This window comes from Leucoraja erinacea, chromosome 3, assembly GCF_028641065.1.
Source record: "Leucoraja erinacea ecotype New England chromosome 3, Leri_hhj_1, whole genome shotgun sequence".
NCBI lineage: Eukaryota > Metazoa > Chordata > Chondrichthyes > Rajiformes > Rajidae > Leucoraja > Leucoraja erinaceus.
Window position 1 is genome coordinate 583,379 of NC_073379.1, and position 16,694 is coordinate 600,072.

A 16,694-nucleotide genomic window follows, 5' to 3' on the forward strand; every position below is an offset into this window, starting at 1 on the left:
CTTTCTCCATTTGAAGCCAAGTGATGGCATCAATGATCAATGTGCATCTTTAATTGTCCACTAGTAGGTAGCAGCAAGCCACCTTCTGCAGTTGCAACAGAATGCTGATGGTCCTTGGATCAAACTGTTTACCAAAGAGTTTCAGGATTTAACTCCAAATACAACAAAGGGACGATGAATGGGCTGAAACACAGTTCAAAGTCAGGACACCGTGTGACTTGAAGGGAGATTTACATTTGGTTGTGTCACCTGCATCTGTTCGACTTAATCTTAAAAGTGGAAGAGGTCACACATGGGAGACACAACCAAAAAAGCTTTGATGATTTGCAGCTGTACATTTCAAGGAGGTTCTCAAAGTTGTGGGGTCCGGAGATTGTATACATTATTTTCATTTTTATATCATTTGAGAGAAGTTACAGTACAAAATAAACAGATGTCAACTCATAAGGGGCATTTCCATAGTAACATGTGAAGGAATGATTGCTCTGTATTTATGCAATCCAAGCCTGGTGGGTACAAGCCTTAATACAAGTGCAAATAAACTTGACTTGAAATAAACTACTAGACAATAGACAATAGACAACAGACAGTAGGTGCAGAAGTAAGTCATTCGGCCCTTCGAGCCATTCAATGTGATCATGGCTGATCATCCCCAATCAGTACCCCGTTCCTGCCTTCTCCCCATATCCCATGACTCCGCTATTTTTAAGAGCCCTATCTAGCTCTCTCATGAAAGCATCTAGATAACCTGCCTCCACTGCACTCTGAGGCAGAGAATTCCACAGACTCACCACTCTCTGTGAGAAAAAGTGTTTCCTCGTTTCTGTTCTAAATGGCTTATTCCTTATACTTAAACTGGTTCATTATACTTACCCCTGGTTCTAGACTCCCCCAACATCGGGAACATGTTTCCTGCCTCCAGCGTGTCCATGCCCTTAACAATCTTATAAGTTTCAATGAGAATTCCCTCTCATCCTTCTCAACTCAAGAGTGTACAAGCCCAGCTGCTCCATTCTCTCAGCATACGACAGTCCTGCCATCCCGGGAACCTTGTAAACCTACGATGCACTCCCTCAATAGCAAGATGTCCTTCCTCAAATTAGGGGACCAAAACTGCACACAATACTCCAGGTGTGGTCTCACTAGGGCTCTGTACAACTGCAGAAGGACCTCTTTGTTCCTATATTCAATTCCTCGTGTTATATAGGCCAACATGACATTTGCTTTCTTCACTGCCTGCTGTACCTGCATGCTTACTTTCATAGACTGATGTGCAAGGACCCCCAGATCCCATTGTACTTTCCCTTTTCCCAACTTGAAGCCATTTAGATAGTAATCTGCCTTCCTGTTTTTGCTACCATAGTGGATAACCTCACATTTATCCGCATTAAGCTTTATCTGCCATGCATCTGCCCACTCCCCCAACCTGTCCAAGTCACCCTGCAGTCTGATAACATTCTCATAGAACCCTGGGATACAGACATCAGGCCCTGGGGATTTAACAGCCTTCAGTCCCATCAGTCTATCCAACACCATTACCTGCCTAATGTGGATTTCCTTCAGTTCCTCTATCACCCCAGATCCTCTGGCCACTACTATATCAGGAAGATTGTTTGTGTCCTCCTTAGTGAAGACAGATCCAAAGTACCTGTTCAACTCATCTGCCATTTCCGTGTTCCCCATAATAAATTCACCTTTTTCAGTCTTCAAGGGTCCAACTTTGAACTTAACTATTTTTTTCCTCTTCACATACCTAAAGAATTTTTTACTATCCTGCTTTATAATCTTGGCTAGCTTACTTTCATACCTCATCTTTTCTCCCCGTATTGTCTTTTTGGTTATCTTCTGTTGTTCTTTAAACATTACCTAATCCTCTTGCTTCCCGCTCATCTTTGCTACGTTGTACTTCTTCACTTTAATTTTTATACTGTCCCTGACGTCCCTTGTCAGCCATGGTCGTCCCTTTCTCCCCTTGGAATCTTTCTTCCTCCTAGGAATGAACTGATCCTGCACCTTCTGTATTATTCCTAGAAGCACCTGGCATTGTTGTTCCACTGTCATCCGTGCTAGGGTATATTTCCAGTCAACTTTGGCCAGGTCCTCCCTCATGGCCCCATAGTCCCCTTTACTCAACTGCACTACTGACACCTCCAATCTACTCTTCTCCCTCTCCAATTGTAGATTAAATCTGACCATATTATGGTCACTGCCTCCTAATGGCTCATTAGGACCTCTCAGACTGGGACCTCTCACAGCTAAAGGGCTAACAGGAAGTGAGCAGAGTGCGGTGGTGAGATGAAGATCGGATTGTCCATGATAGAAAAACATAGAAAACTAGGTGCAGGAGTAGGCCATTCAACTCTTCGAGCCAGCATCGCCATTCAATATGATAATGGCTCATCATCTAAAGTCAGTATCCCATTCCTGCATTTTCCCCATATCCTTTGATTCCTTTAGCCCTAAGAGCTAAATCTAACTCTCCTGAAAACATCCAGTGAATTGGCCTCCACAAGTCTCTGGGTGAAAATGTTTTTCCTCATCTCAGTCCTAAATGACCTATCCCTTATTCTTAAACGGTGACCCCTGTTTCTGGACTCCCCCAACATCAGGAACATTTTTCCTGCATCTAATCCTTTACGGATTTTATATGTTTCTATCAGATCCCCTCTTATTCTTTTAAATTCCAGTGAATACAAACCCAGTCAACCCATTATTTCATCATATGTTAGTCCCACCATCCTGGGAATTAAACTGGTGAACCTACGATGCACTCCCTCTAAAGCAATAATGTGCTTCCTCAAATTAGGAGACCAACATTGCACACAGTACTCCAGGTGTGGTCTCACCAGGACCCTGTACAACTGCAGTAGGGCCTCCTTGCTCCAAAACTCAAATCCTCTTGCAATGAAGTCCAACATGCCATTAGCTTTCTTCACTGCCTTCTGTATCTGCATGCTTACTTTCAGTGATGATGTACAAGCACACACAGGTCACGTTGCACCTCCCCTTTTCCTAATCTGACACCATTCAGATAATAATCTGCCTTCCCGTTCTTGCCAACAAAGTGGATAACCTCACATTTATCCACATAATACTGCATCTGCCATGCATCTGCCCACTCATTCAACCTATCTAAGTCACCCTGCAGCCTCATAGCATCCTCATTGCAACTCACACTGTCACCCAGCTTTGTGTCTCACCTGCAAATTTGGAGATGTGACATTCCCTCATCTAAATCGTTAATATATATAGTAAATAACTGGGGTCCCAGCTCCGAGCCTTGTGGCACCCCACTAGTCACTGCCTGCCATTCTGAAAAGGACCCGTTAATTCCTACTGTTTGCTTCCTATATGCCAATGAGTTCTCTATCCATATCAATATCCTACCCCCAAACCATGTGCTCTAATTTTGCACACTAATCTCTTGTGTGGGACTTTGTCAAAGTTTTTTGAAAGTCCAGATGCACCACATCCACTGACTCTCCCTCATCCATTCTACTTGTTACATCCTCAAAAAATTCCAGAAGATTAGTCAAGCATGATTTTTCATTCATAAATCCATGCTGACTTTGACCAATCCTATCGCTGATTTCCAAATGCGCTGCTATAACATCTTTAATAATTGACTCAAGCATCCTCCCCACTCCTAATGTAAGGCTAACTGGTCTATAATTCCCCATTTTCTCTCTCCCTCCTTTCTTAAAAAAGTTGGCTACCCTCCAGCCCGCAGGAACTAATCCAGTGTCGGGAGAACATTGGAAAATGATCACCAATGTATCCATGATTTCTAGGGCCACCTCCTTGAGTACTCTGGATGCAAACCATCGGGCCCTGGAGATTTATCTGCCTTCAGTCCCAACAGTTTACCTAACACTGAAGAAGGATCTCGACCCAAAATGTCACCCATTACTTCTCTCCAGAGATGCTGCCTGTCCCGCTGAGTTACTCCAGCATTTTGTGTCTACCTTCGATTTAAAATAGCATCTGCAGCTTTTTCCTACACAGTTTACATAACACTATTTCCTGACTTATTTGGATTCCCTTCAGTTCCTCCCTCACACTAGATCCTCTGTCCCCTAGTATTTTGGTTCTGTCATTCCATCGTGGAAACAGAACCAATGTACACATTTAACTGTTCTGCCATTTCCTTGTTTCCCATTATAAATTCACCTGTCTCTGATTGTAAGGGACCTACATTTGACTTCACTAATCTTTTCCTTTTTACATATCTAAAGAAGCTTTTACAGTCACTTTTAAATTCCCCGCAAGCTTTCTTTCATGCTATTTTTCCCCCTCTTAATTAACCCCTTTGTCCTCCTCTGCTGAATTCTAAATTTCTCCCAATCCTCTGGTTTGCTGCCCACTCTGTCCAATTTATATGCCTCTACCTTGGATTTAACACTCTCCTTGATTTCCCTCGTTAGCCATGGTTGAGACGCCTTCACCGTTTTATATTTTTACCAGGCAGGGATGAACAATTTTTGGAGTTCTTCCTTGCAGTCTTTAAATCGTTCTATCTTTCAATGAAACAGGATTGAGGAGCCAATCGGTCTACTGTGCCTCTTTTTCTCATATTCATTACACACCTTGTTAATCAGATACACTAATGTTTCCAAAATTACATTTAATTTACTTGATTATCCAGTCAGCGAAAAGACTATACATGATTACAATCAAGCCGTCCACAGTGTACAGATAAAGTATAAAGGGAATAACGTTTAGTGTACGATAAAGTTCAGTAATGTCCGATAAGATATTCCAAGGGTCTCCAATGAGGATGGTAGGCCAGCTGCACTCTCTAGTTGGCGATAGGATGCTTCAGTTCCCTGATAACACTGGGAAGAAACTGTCCTTGAATCTGCAGGTTGTAGCACTTCTAATATATAAAAAGGTTTGTAAATATTTCTGAATGTATTTCTACCTTCCATTCACACTGTCCAAAAGCCTGAGACAATGTACAGTCAAACGAGTACATTGGTTCTGCTCATTTGAGAGGACATTTTGGCAAGGGAAACAGTTGTTAATCTGGTCTACACCAAATACAACTCAGTAACACGTTGCCAGCGTACTTATTCTCCAAGAGGTCAACCAATTAAAATTGTATTTATGTTCAGTATTCCAAACAGCTACCTGGTGGAGTTTATGTGTAAGCAATGAGCATCCTTGTAGGGTCACAAGAATGTTTGACACCAATGGATTTGACCCGTTCGTCCTTTGCCATTGTATAATGAGCATTAATCTTTAATTTTCTGTTAAATGTAATATAAATACACTTACCTTGGCGTACAAATGTTTGGCTTGTATCCAGCAAAATGTCGCATCCTTCCACAATTGTTCGTTCGATTGCAAGATTTTTCCGAATGTTTTCTGTGTCACTCACTTCATCGTGCATTACCCTGTGCACATACAACAGAACAGCCTTTACACATTGCCCTTCATCTGATCCTGCTTGTGCTGAGTCAGCAAAGAAAGTCACAGGAAATCATTACAATTAGTGACATAAGCACAACGAGTCAAGATGGACTGAGGTTACATTAAAGGATAAGACTTGTTTCTTAGATGTGCCACATTGTTATGAAGTATAATTTATAAATAATTATTAAATCCTGGCTTATAATCTATTCCAACATTAATAACTGGTCAATGCTTTTCATCTGTTCAACACAAATATTCAACTGGGCTTAGATACATTGAAACATAGAAAATAGGTGCAGGAGTAGGCCATTTAGCCCTTCGAGCCAGCAATGCCATTCAATGCGATGATCATGGCTGATCATCCACAATCAGTACCCCGTTCCTGCCTTCTCCCCATATCCCTTGAGTACTATCATTCTATTTGAATGCTTATATTCAATGGAATTTAGAAGGATGAGAGGGTATCTCATAGAAATATATAAAATTCTTAAGGGATTGGACAGGCTAGATGCAGGAAAAATGATCCCCATGTTGATGGAAGTCCAGAACCAGGAGTCCCAGTTTAAGAATACGGGGTAGGTCATTTTGGACTAAAATGAGGAAAAACCTTTTCACCCAGAGAGTTGTGAATCTGTGGAATTCTCTGCTTTTCGAGAGAGAGTTAGATTTAGTTCTTAGGGCTAATGTACTCAAGGGGTATGGGGTGAAAGCAGGAACGGCGTACTGATTTTAGATGATCAGCCACGATCATATTGAATGGCAGTGCTGGCTTGAAGGGCCGAATGGCCTACCCCTGCACCTATTTTCTATGTTTCTGTTTCTATGTCAAAAAGTTTAAATCAATTTAATAAAATCTTTGCTATTTAATATTTGCATTCTAATCTCAGGATAAAGTAAATGAGTATTTACACCTGCTGAAGGTGCCATGTGTTAACAGTAGTTCAAATTAAATTCAAAAAGGGGCATAAACCAAATTTGATATCATGTTTTTAAGATGTGTACGAGAGAAATAAATGCTAATTATCTTGATGTTTCTATCATTTAAGATGTAACACAAATAATTTGAAGCTGTTATTTGTCACATGTAGGAGATGAACATAAAGCAAATTACCTGTCCAATGCAAAAAGACAAAATGCAATGTGTGAGTACACTAAAGATGCACAGACTCAGAGAGAGTAAAGTACGAGAAAATGGAAAAATATTAACAACTACCAACCTTTGGATGGATCATAAATTCTGGGAGCAGAATAAGGCCATTCGGTCGATCAAGTCTACACCGCCATTCAATCATGGCTGATCTATCTCTCCCTCCAAACCCCATTCTCTTGCCTTCTCCCCATAATCCCTGACATTCATATTAATCAAAAATCTGTCTTAAAAATATCCATTGATGGCCTCCACAGCATTTCCGTGGCACTTAATTCTGCGGATTTAACACACTAAAGAAATTCCCCCTCATCTCCTTTCTAAAAGTACACCCTTTCATTCCGAGGCTGGGCCCTCTGGTCCTAGACTCTGCCACTAGTGGAAACAACTTCTCCGCGTCCACTCTATCCTGGCCTCATGTGGAATCCAGGATCATGTGGAGCCTAGATGGCAACTTAGAACGTGTGAGACTGCAAAATACCTCCACTAGTAGCTTGTTCCATGCACCCACCATCGTTTGTGTGAAAATGTTACCCCTCAGATTCCTATTAAATTTTTTCCCCTTCACCTGTGCCCTCCGGTCCTCGATTCACCTACGAGACTCTGTGTATCTACTCAATCTATTCCTGTAGAAAAACATCCACATTGCTCAAACCCTTGAAGGCCAAGTCAGTGGATATTTTTAAGGTACAGATAGACAAATTCTTGATTAGAACGGGTGTCAAGGGTTATGGGGAGAAGGCAGGAAAATGGGATCAGGAGGCAGAGATCAGCCATGATTGAATGGCAGAATAGACTCGATGGGCCAAATGGCCTAATTCTACTCCTATAACTTGTGAACTCGTGAACTTTCTAAGGTTAAAGACAGCTGCTAGCCTTCTATCTGACATATCAGGAATTACAGCATTGATGCCCCAGTTGCATCTACACTTTGGTACCAGCCTACTGTGGTTGATGGTTTACAGTGGATCAGATTGTGTCCAACCCAGCCTATGGCACATAATGATTTGGGCCAACAGATTTGAGATTGAGTTCTCATCTCCATTGGTTCTTCAAGTGATCCAGTGAGTCACCTTGCCCCTGGATCATTCTGCAAACATTTTGACATCTTGAACTGCATTTAATCTCTATATAACTAAAAGTCTTCGTGTGTGTGTGTGTGTGTGTGCGTTCATGTTCGTGTGTGTGTGTGTTCATGTTCGTGTGTGTGTGCGTTCATGTGTGTCCGTGTGTGTGTGCGTCCGAGTGTGTGTGTGTGTGCGTGTGCGTGTGCGCGTGTGTGTGTGTGTGCGCGCCAATCTGGTTAATTCCTTCTTCTTCCAAACATTAGGCCACAGGCTTCCTATTTTCACACATCCTACTCAGATTTTTCCCCTGGTGGCGATAAACATCTTCCCGTCACATTTCCACCTATAATTCCAAAGTTATTAGTCGTTGAAATTTTATAAACAGCCAAAACCGCCTTCTCACTTCAGCTCCAGACTTCCCACAGTGATGATGTCACAATGCCTCTCACAGTGCACCAATTACAATGGGCTCTGAAGCTGGCTGTTGACTGCCACAATGACATCACAATTGGACGTTGCCAACGGTAATGAGGTTGTTGCGCTTCTACCAATATATGAAGGGGCTACTCATCAAGTTCTGGTTGCAATTTGGTCCCACAATCCTGGTGTTTGGGCATAAGGCAGGGAGTGGGTAGGGCCAATCGGGGAGGGGGGGAACACTTCCCTGTTGGTTTGCTTCACATTTCATGCTATATTTCAGAAGTTATTTATGATTATAATTTTTTTTAAAGCCAAAATCGCCTTCTTATAGCCAGCTTCCAGCCTTCTCACAGAGAGCTTCCAGATGATGTCACAATGCCTCTCACAGTGCACCAATCACAATGGCCTCTCAAGCTGGCTTGCCAACTGCCACAATTACATCACAAGGGGATGTTGGCAACGGTAACAATAGGCTCTCAAGCTGGCTGCCAACTGCCACAATGACATCACAATGGGACATTGCCAAAGGTAACGAGGTTGCTGCCCCTCTACCAATATCTGAAGGGGCTGCTCCTCAAGTTCTGGTTGCATTTCGGTCCCACACCGAACTCAGCTTCACTTAAGATTTCATGCTATCTTGCAAAAGTTATTCATGAATAAAGTTTTTTTTTTAAATCCATATTTTCAGTGGCAGACACTTATAACCATATAACCATAGAACAATTACAGCACGGAAACAGGCCATCTCGGCCCTTCTAGTCCGTGCCGAACACTTACTCTCACCTAGTCCCATCTACCTGCACTCAGACCATAACCCTCCATTCCTTTCCAATTTATTTTTAAATGATAAAATCAAACCTGCCTCCACCACTTCCACTGGAAGCTCATTCCACACAGCTACCACTCTCCGAGTAAAGAAGTTTCCCCTCATGTTACCCCTAAACTTCTGTCCCTTAATTCTCAAATCATGTCCTCTTGTTTAAATCTTCCCTAATCTCAATGGAAAAAGCTTATCCATGTCAACTCTGTCTATCCCTCTCATAATTTTAAATACCTCTATCAAGTCCCCCGTTAACCTTCTGCACTCCAAAGAATAAAGACCTATCTTGTTCAACCTTTCTCTGTAACTTAGGTGCTGAAACCCAGGCAACATTCTAGTAAATCTCCTCTGTACTCTCTCTATTTTGTTGACATCTTTCCTATAATTTGGCGACCAAAATTGTACGCCATATTCCAGAATTGGCCTCACCAATGCCTTGTACAATTCTAACATTACATCCCAACTTCTATACTCAATGTTCTGATTTATAAAGGCCAGCACACCAAAAGCTTTCTTTACCACCCTATCTACATGAGATTCCACCTTCAGGGTACTATACACAGTTATTCCTAGATCCTTCTGTTCAACTGCATTCCTCATTTCGCTACCATTGACATCTACCATGGACGTCCTATTTTGATTTGGCCTGCCAAGATGTAGCACCTCACACTGATCAGCATTAAACTCCATCTGCCATCTTTCAGCCCACTCTTCCAAATGGCCTAAATCTCTCTGTAGACTTTGAAAATCTACTTCATTATCCACAACACCACCTATCTCAGTATCATCTGCATACTTACTAAACCAATTTACTACACCATCATCCAGATCATTGATGTATATGACAAACAACAGTGGACCCAACACAGATCCCTGAGGCACCCCACTAGTCACCGGCCTCCAACCTGACAAACAGTTATCCACCAATAAACCCCTGTCTCACGGTGCGAGTTGACCCACGAGGTACCCCGAGTTTAAAACAAATTTAACTCGTGGTAACTAAGTACAAATAACGGTCGTCGGAACTCGTGGACGCAACTTAGCGACTCGTGGCGCTAACGGCAGGTACCCGTGAAACTTGTTAACTCTTGGAGAAATTCAAACATGTTTAAAGTTTTCTACGAGTAAAATGTACTGCTGAAGTTAAAAATTGAAACATTTAAACTTGTTTTAAGAACGTAGTGACCCGTGCATTTACCTTAGTGTCTCGTGAGTCTACCGTGGGAATTCTTTAACTCAGGTGGCAGGGAGCATAATATACATTCTGCACGTTAATTGACCTCTTTTTTTCTCGGATAGTTTTCACAAGGTGTATTTAGTGGGTAGGAGATTGTCGTTATACCTGCTCTATCCCTCTCTCCATACAGACACACACACACACACACGTCAACTTAACACAAGCGGCTTGCCGCTGCTAAATTTAAACAGGCCGTGAGATGGCTCACTCACAGCAACAAAAACACCAAGAACAAACACCTATTGCGAAGTCTGTACAGAAAGGGGACAGTTGTTTGCCATTCGTATCTCTTCCACTCTTCCCCCAAGGGGGTTGGGAGGATGGGATAGGGAAGAGGCGGGGGACACGCTTGATTTAAGGAGGACAGGTCTGGAGTTTGTCAGCGGAGTCGCTTATCTGATTGCTAATTTTTTGGCGTTCGAATAAGATCCCTTACTTTAAAAACCGGAGCAGGGATTATGTCAAAGGATGAGAATTTAAAATCTCACGGTGAATCAAGGGATGCCTCCAGTAACAGCAAGCTCAGTCTGGAATGTTTCGACTTCAGTGCTAATGCTGCACATTTATACTGCATTCATGCGGTGCCTTCCATCTACTGCTGAAGCTGATCACCTCGATTGAGGATTTGCTGAAATGCCACAAGGTCTCTTCATGAGCCACCCTGTTGTTGCAATGTTGTATGGAGAGCAAAAGGCGTTTAAAATGCCACATGCCAAGCCTCGAAGAAGTGCTGGCTTTGTTTTAGACCCTAATGAAGCAGAGTGCTTGATGTTCACGCCTGGGTCTGTAGCTTCTACTGCCTTCTAACCTTGGTGTGTGTGCAGTATGAGTTTGAAGTCTTAAAGCGCTGGTTGTCAAGAGTTTTTTATTGTCAAATGTGTAGGGAGGAACTGCAAAATCTGGAGATAGACACAAAATGCTGGAGTAACTCAGCGGAACAGGCAGCATCTCTGGAGAGGAATGGGTGACGTTTCGGGTTGAGACCCTGCCTCAGCCCTTAATGTCATATGTCCCAAACAGAACAACATTCTTCTATATACATTTATACACATACACACATCCAGTACTTACACATAAACTCAAATGACAATAAGAGTGCAAAACAACAAACCAGATGAATTCACTATTCTTTCTTTAAATGTTGCACAGAAGAATAACACATTTTGTGGTTAGAAGGAGCGTCGGACACAGACGCGGGAAGAGTTTAGCTGAGCGGGAGGTTCACTCCTCGGCTTCATGGAGCCCAGGTTCGGCTGCAGAGAGCAAGAATCTCGGCTGACCCAAGCAGAATTTGGCAAAAGACAGACTCAAGTCTGCAGTTCCTCCCAACAATAGTTTCCCAATTTGACGAGGAAGCAGAAGAGCCGAAACCCTGACTATTCCTCTTACCCCATACGCTGCCTGACCTACTGAGTTCACCCCGTATTTCGTAATAACAGGTCTATAATTGGTTTACTCTTAGAACCCTTTTTAAACAATGGAACAACATGCGCAGTACGCCAATCCTCCGGCACCATTCCCGTTTCTAATGACATTTGAAATATTTCTGTCTTAGCCCCCACTATTTCTACACTAACTTCCCTCAATGTCCTAGGGAATATCCTGTCAGGACCTGGAGACTTATCCATTTTTATCTTTTTCAAAAGTGTCCGTACTTCCTCTTCTTTGATCCTCATAGTTTCCATAGCTACTCTACTTGTTTCCCTTACCTCACATAATTCAATATCCTTCTCCTTGGGGATTACCGAAGAAAAGAAATTGTTCAATATCTCCCCCATCTCTTTTGGCTCTGCAGATAGCTGTCCACTGACTCTCTAATGGACCAATTTTATCCCTCGTTATCCTTTTGCTATTAATATAGTTGTAGAAACCCTTTGGATTTACTTTCAACTTACTTGCCAAAGCAACCTCATATCTTCTTTTAGCTTTTCTAATTTATTTCTTAAGATTTTTTTTTACATTCTTTATACTCCTCAAGCACCTCATTTTTTACTGTATTTATACTGTTCCATCAGGGACTGGATTGTTTTTAGTGTTATTATGTGTGAAATGTTTTAAATTTCATGTGCGATGCTCCGGTATTTCCTGGGAAACGTCTTTTCATTTTGCACTGTACAACTGTTGCTTGCAAGATGACAATAAAGGTTGATTGATTGATAGATTGATTGATTTACTCCATGCTGCCTATAATTATTGTAGATCTCTCTCTTTTACCGAACCAAGTGTCCAATTCCCCTTGAAAACCATGGCTCTTTTCAATTTTTACTCTTTCCTTTCAACCGAACAGGGACATAAAGATTCTGTACTCTTAAAATGTCACCTTTAAATGTCCTCCATTCCTCTACAACATTCTTCTCATAAATCAAAATGTCCCAATTCACTCCTTTTAAATCCTTTCGCATCTCCTCAAAGTTAGCCCTCTCCAATCAAAAATCTCAACCCTTGGTCCAGTTCTGACCTTCTCCATAATTATATTGAAACTAATGGTATTGTGATCACTGGACCCGAAATGCTCCCCAACGCATACCTCAGTCACCTGACCTGCCTCATTTCCTAACAGGAGGTCCAGCACTGCCCCTTCTCCAGTAGGTACCACTATGTATTGCTGCAAAAAACTATCCTGCACACATTTTACAAACTCCAAACCATCCAGCCCTTTTACATTTCCCAGCCTAAGTGTGGAAAATTGAAATCTCCCACAATCACTACCTTATGCTTACTACTAATTACTCTTGCAACACCTTCCAATGATAATGTCACAATGCCATCTCACAGGTGTCCAATTACAATAGGTCTCATTTACAAATGACATCACAATGGGACATTGGCAATGGTAACGAGGTTGCTGCCACTGTGCTAATATCTGAAGGGGCTGCTACTCAACTTCTGATTCCCCTCCATGCTGCAATCAGGTTCACTTCAGATTTCATGCTATATTTCAAAAGTTATTCATAATTAAAGTAAAAAAAAAAAAAAAAGCCAAAACTGACTTCTCACAGACAGCCCTTTTTTCAGGAGCTTCCAGTGATGATGTCACAATGCCACTCACACTGCACCAATCACAATTGGCTCTCAAGCTGCCGACTGCCACAATGTCATCAATGGTAACGAGTTTTCTGCCCCACGATCCTGGTGATTGACCACAAGGCAGGGAATGGGGAGCGACGATCGGGAAGAGGTACTCTCATCGCCACACCCCCCCTAAAACCCCCACCCGCATCGGGGGGGGATCTCAGCTCCCTGCACCAGGCGATCGGACTCTCGGGTCAGGGCTGGTCGAACCTCTTGCAGATTGGAGCTTCCTGACATCAGTTTCTACCCAAGACTGCGAGCTCCTCGATGTTGGAATCAGCAGGCCGCGGTTGGAACGTCGATCCCAGGCAAGGGATCACAGGCTCCGATGGCATCACAAGACCCCGTGGTGGGGCTCAAAGTCAGTCTCGAGGAAGGCCGCCAGCTCCATGACGTTAGGCCGCAGAGCGACCGGAGATATGATCCGGAAAACAATTGCATCTCCGGCAAGGTAAGAGATTAAAAAAAGTTTCCCCCGACTGCTCCCCCACCCCCCACATAAAATGAACCAGAGAACATTAACACACATCTTCTAATTTTATATCGAAGTCACGTGAGTGACTACGTGAAGAGCCCGCCAGCCCGCATGCAGGTCAATACGTCGACGAATGGCGCGGAAGTCGGAGCAGTTCGAAACTTGTCTGGCAGGTAAGTTTATTTTGTTTTCAGCCGGCCATGCAGCACAGCGGGCCCGGAGTAGCTGATGGGCGCAGCCTGTGCGGCTGCCGCCGTTGGAGCTCCGAATGGGAGCAGGCGGCCTGGTTTGGAGGCCGCCGTGGAGACTCCGTAAGGAGCTGGGATTCGATATTGCAGCTGTCGGCGCGGCCAGGTCAGCGATCGCTGCAAAAGATTAGCAGCAGCCGGTGGTTTAAAGATAGCCATGGCCAGGACAGCGACCGCCAGGTAGCATCTCGCAATTTCAAACATAGATGCTGTCGGCTGAGGTTGGTTCAGCTTACGCTGGAGAGCAGCATATGGTGTATGCTCTGTAGGGCAGCTATAAATAGAGTTGGCAGGTTTTTAATAGCGGTTGCCGTTCAGTCACGTTTGTGACTATCCTAGCAGATAGGATACAAAGGTCATGTTTAATACTATGGCAATACAACGATGTATCTTCTCATGGCAATAAAGTTTTTTAAATTGAAATTGAATATTCACATACAACCAACCCTACTTCTCATAAAGATAATTTGGTAATTCTAAGGTCGTAAATCTTTCTATAGCTTAAGTTCAGCAACTAGTCTGTGGTTTCATACAGCTGCTTTGAAGATTTACGCGCATGCGGGCTGGCGGACTTTTCACGTATTCCCTCTCTTCAACTTCTCATAAAATAAAGATCAAACTTCAAACGGTATGTTCTCGTTTAATCTTTCTATTTTAAAACACACTAAAAATAACAAAAAAGACGAAAAGACAGGCTGTTGGCGAGGCTGCCATCAATGATGGCGCCATCAACTTCTGAACCTCCAGTAAAAGGGAAGTTCAGCTTCAATTTTAAGGAGTCTCTTGATGGAACAAGTTGCACTTTAATTATTTAAAACATTGTTTCCGATAGAAAACTGTCAAAGGCAAGCCAATAAATCATCAGCTGTATGTGCTACTGCCAACTACCAGCATCACGCTTCAAAGGCTAGAATATGAGTTGCCAAATACTTGGACTTAGATTATGAGGTTGTCTGTATAAAGTTGTTATGGTTAAGTTAACGTCCACAACATTAATACAACAATGCTTTGCATGTTTTATCATTTTTTAATCCATTATTTTATAAAGGTAATAATCCATTTGAAAACATAGAAACATAAAAACATAAAAAATAGGTGCAGGAGGAGGCCATTCGGCCCTTCAAGCCAGCACAGCCATTCATTGTGATCATGGCTGATCGTCCCCAATCAATAACCCGTGCCTGCCTGCTCCCCAAATCCCTTGATTCCACCAGCATTTGAAGCTCTATCTAACTCTCTCTTAAATCCATCCAGTGATTTGGCCTCCACTGCCCTCTGTGGCAGGGAATTCCACAAATTCACAACTCGCTGGGTGGAAAAGCTTTTTCTCACCTCAGTCCTAAATAGCCTCCCCTTTCTAAGACTGTGGCCCCTGGTTCTGGATCGCCCAACATTGGGAACATTTTTCCTGCATCTAGCCTGTCCAGTCCTTTTATAATTTTATGTTTCTATAAGATATCCCCTCATCCTTCTAAACTTGAGTGAATACAAGCCTAGTCTTTTCAATCTTAGCCTAGTATTTTCAATCTTAGCCTAGTCTTTTCAATCTTAGTCAAGTCTTTTCAATCTTATAAATCAACATTTATATCATGACATCACAATATGTCAATATGGGATGTCAGGGGTTATGGGGAGAAGGCAGGAGAATACGGTTAGGATGGGACAAATGGCCTAATTCTGCTCCTATCACCCATGAACCTACGAACTTAAGAATAACTGCATCACCCTCATTTCTCAGCACGCAAATATTTTTTCATTATCTAAATAATTATAATCTTTCATTAACAAAATAAATTGCAGTGACCGAATTGCTAATTGAAAATTCAAAATTGCACATCATTTTAAGTGCGCCAGTTCCGGTCTATAAAGGGGAAGTTCATATAGCATCATACACATCTCCCTTGGACCACATGCTTCAAGAAGAAACTGGCTCCGTCTTTAACATGTCGCTGGTGCCAGAACAAGCTCCACTCACAAAAATACCGAGAACAAGTTTACAGGTAGCTGCACCACACTACCGCCTCTCATTGGCACCACCATCACAGCATAAAGAATACTTCATGATCATTAAACGGTTTGAAATGACTGCTTTGATCCTGTGATGAATTTACATATCCAGGCAACAGCAGCCTGAGAAAAATCGAGACATCCATCGTTGCTTCAAACCTTTTAGCATTCATTATGCTTTCTGATTCTCACAAGTTCACGTAATAGGAGTAGAATTAGGCCATTCAGCCCATCGAGTCTACTGCCATTCAATCAAAGCTGATCTCTGCCTCCTAATCCCATTTTCCTGCATTCTCCCCATAACCCCTGACAACGAAGGCCAGAGCAATGGATATTTTCGGATAGCATGCAGCAAAAGCTTTTCGCTGGATCTCGGTACACATGACATTAAACCAAACTAAACTAAACTTTTAAGGCGGAGATTGACAGGTCCTTGATTATTAGTACGGGTGTCAGGGGTTATGGGGAGGAGGCAGGAAAATGGGGTTGATGGGAAAGATAGATCAGCCATGATTGAATGGTGGAGTGGACTTGATGGGCCGAATGGCCTAATTCTGCTCCTAGAACTTGTGAACTTCTAATGATAATTCACTAGCCTCAAATATTAACTGATCTTTTTTCTTTCTTCACAGACTTTGTCGTTTTTATTTATATTTCATACTTCCAGAATCCACAATATATTGTCTTTGCATTTAAGCAATAAAGTATTATAATTTATTGCTATTATGTATTATAAATGAGGCAGAATTTTCTAAGGCACAATGATACACAATGATACATAGGCAG

The 16,694-nt window shown here is 42.4% G+C and overlaps 1 protein-coding gene across 1 annotated transcript in view; it reads right to left on the reverse strand.

Moving 5' to 3' along the window:
* rasgrf2b (Ras protein-specific guanine nucleotide-releasing factor 2b) overlaps positions 1 to 16,694 on the reverse strand; it is a 220,075-nt gene that overhangs the window by 91,003 nt on the left and 112,378 nt on the right. Inside the window, exon 9 of the mRNA XM_055631130.1 lies at positions 5,278 to 5,396. Coding sequence (XP_055487105.1) covers positions 5,278 to 5,396 — 119 coding nt within the window. The remainder of the gene's footprint in view (positions 1 to 5,277; positions 5,397 to 16,694) is intronic.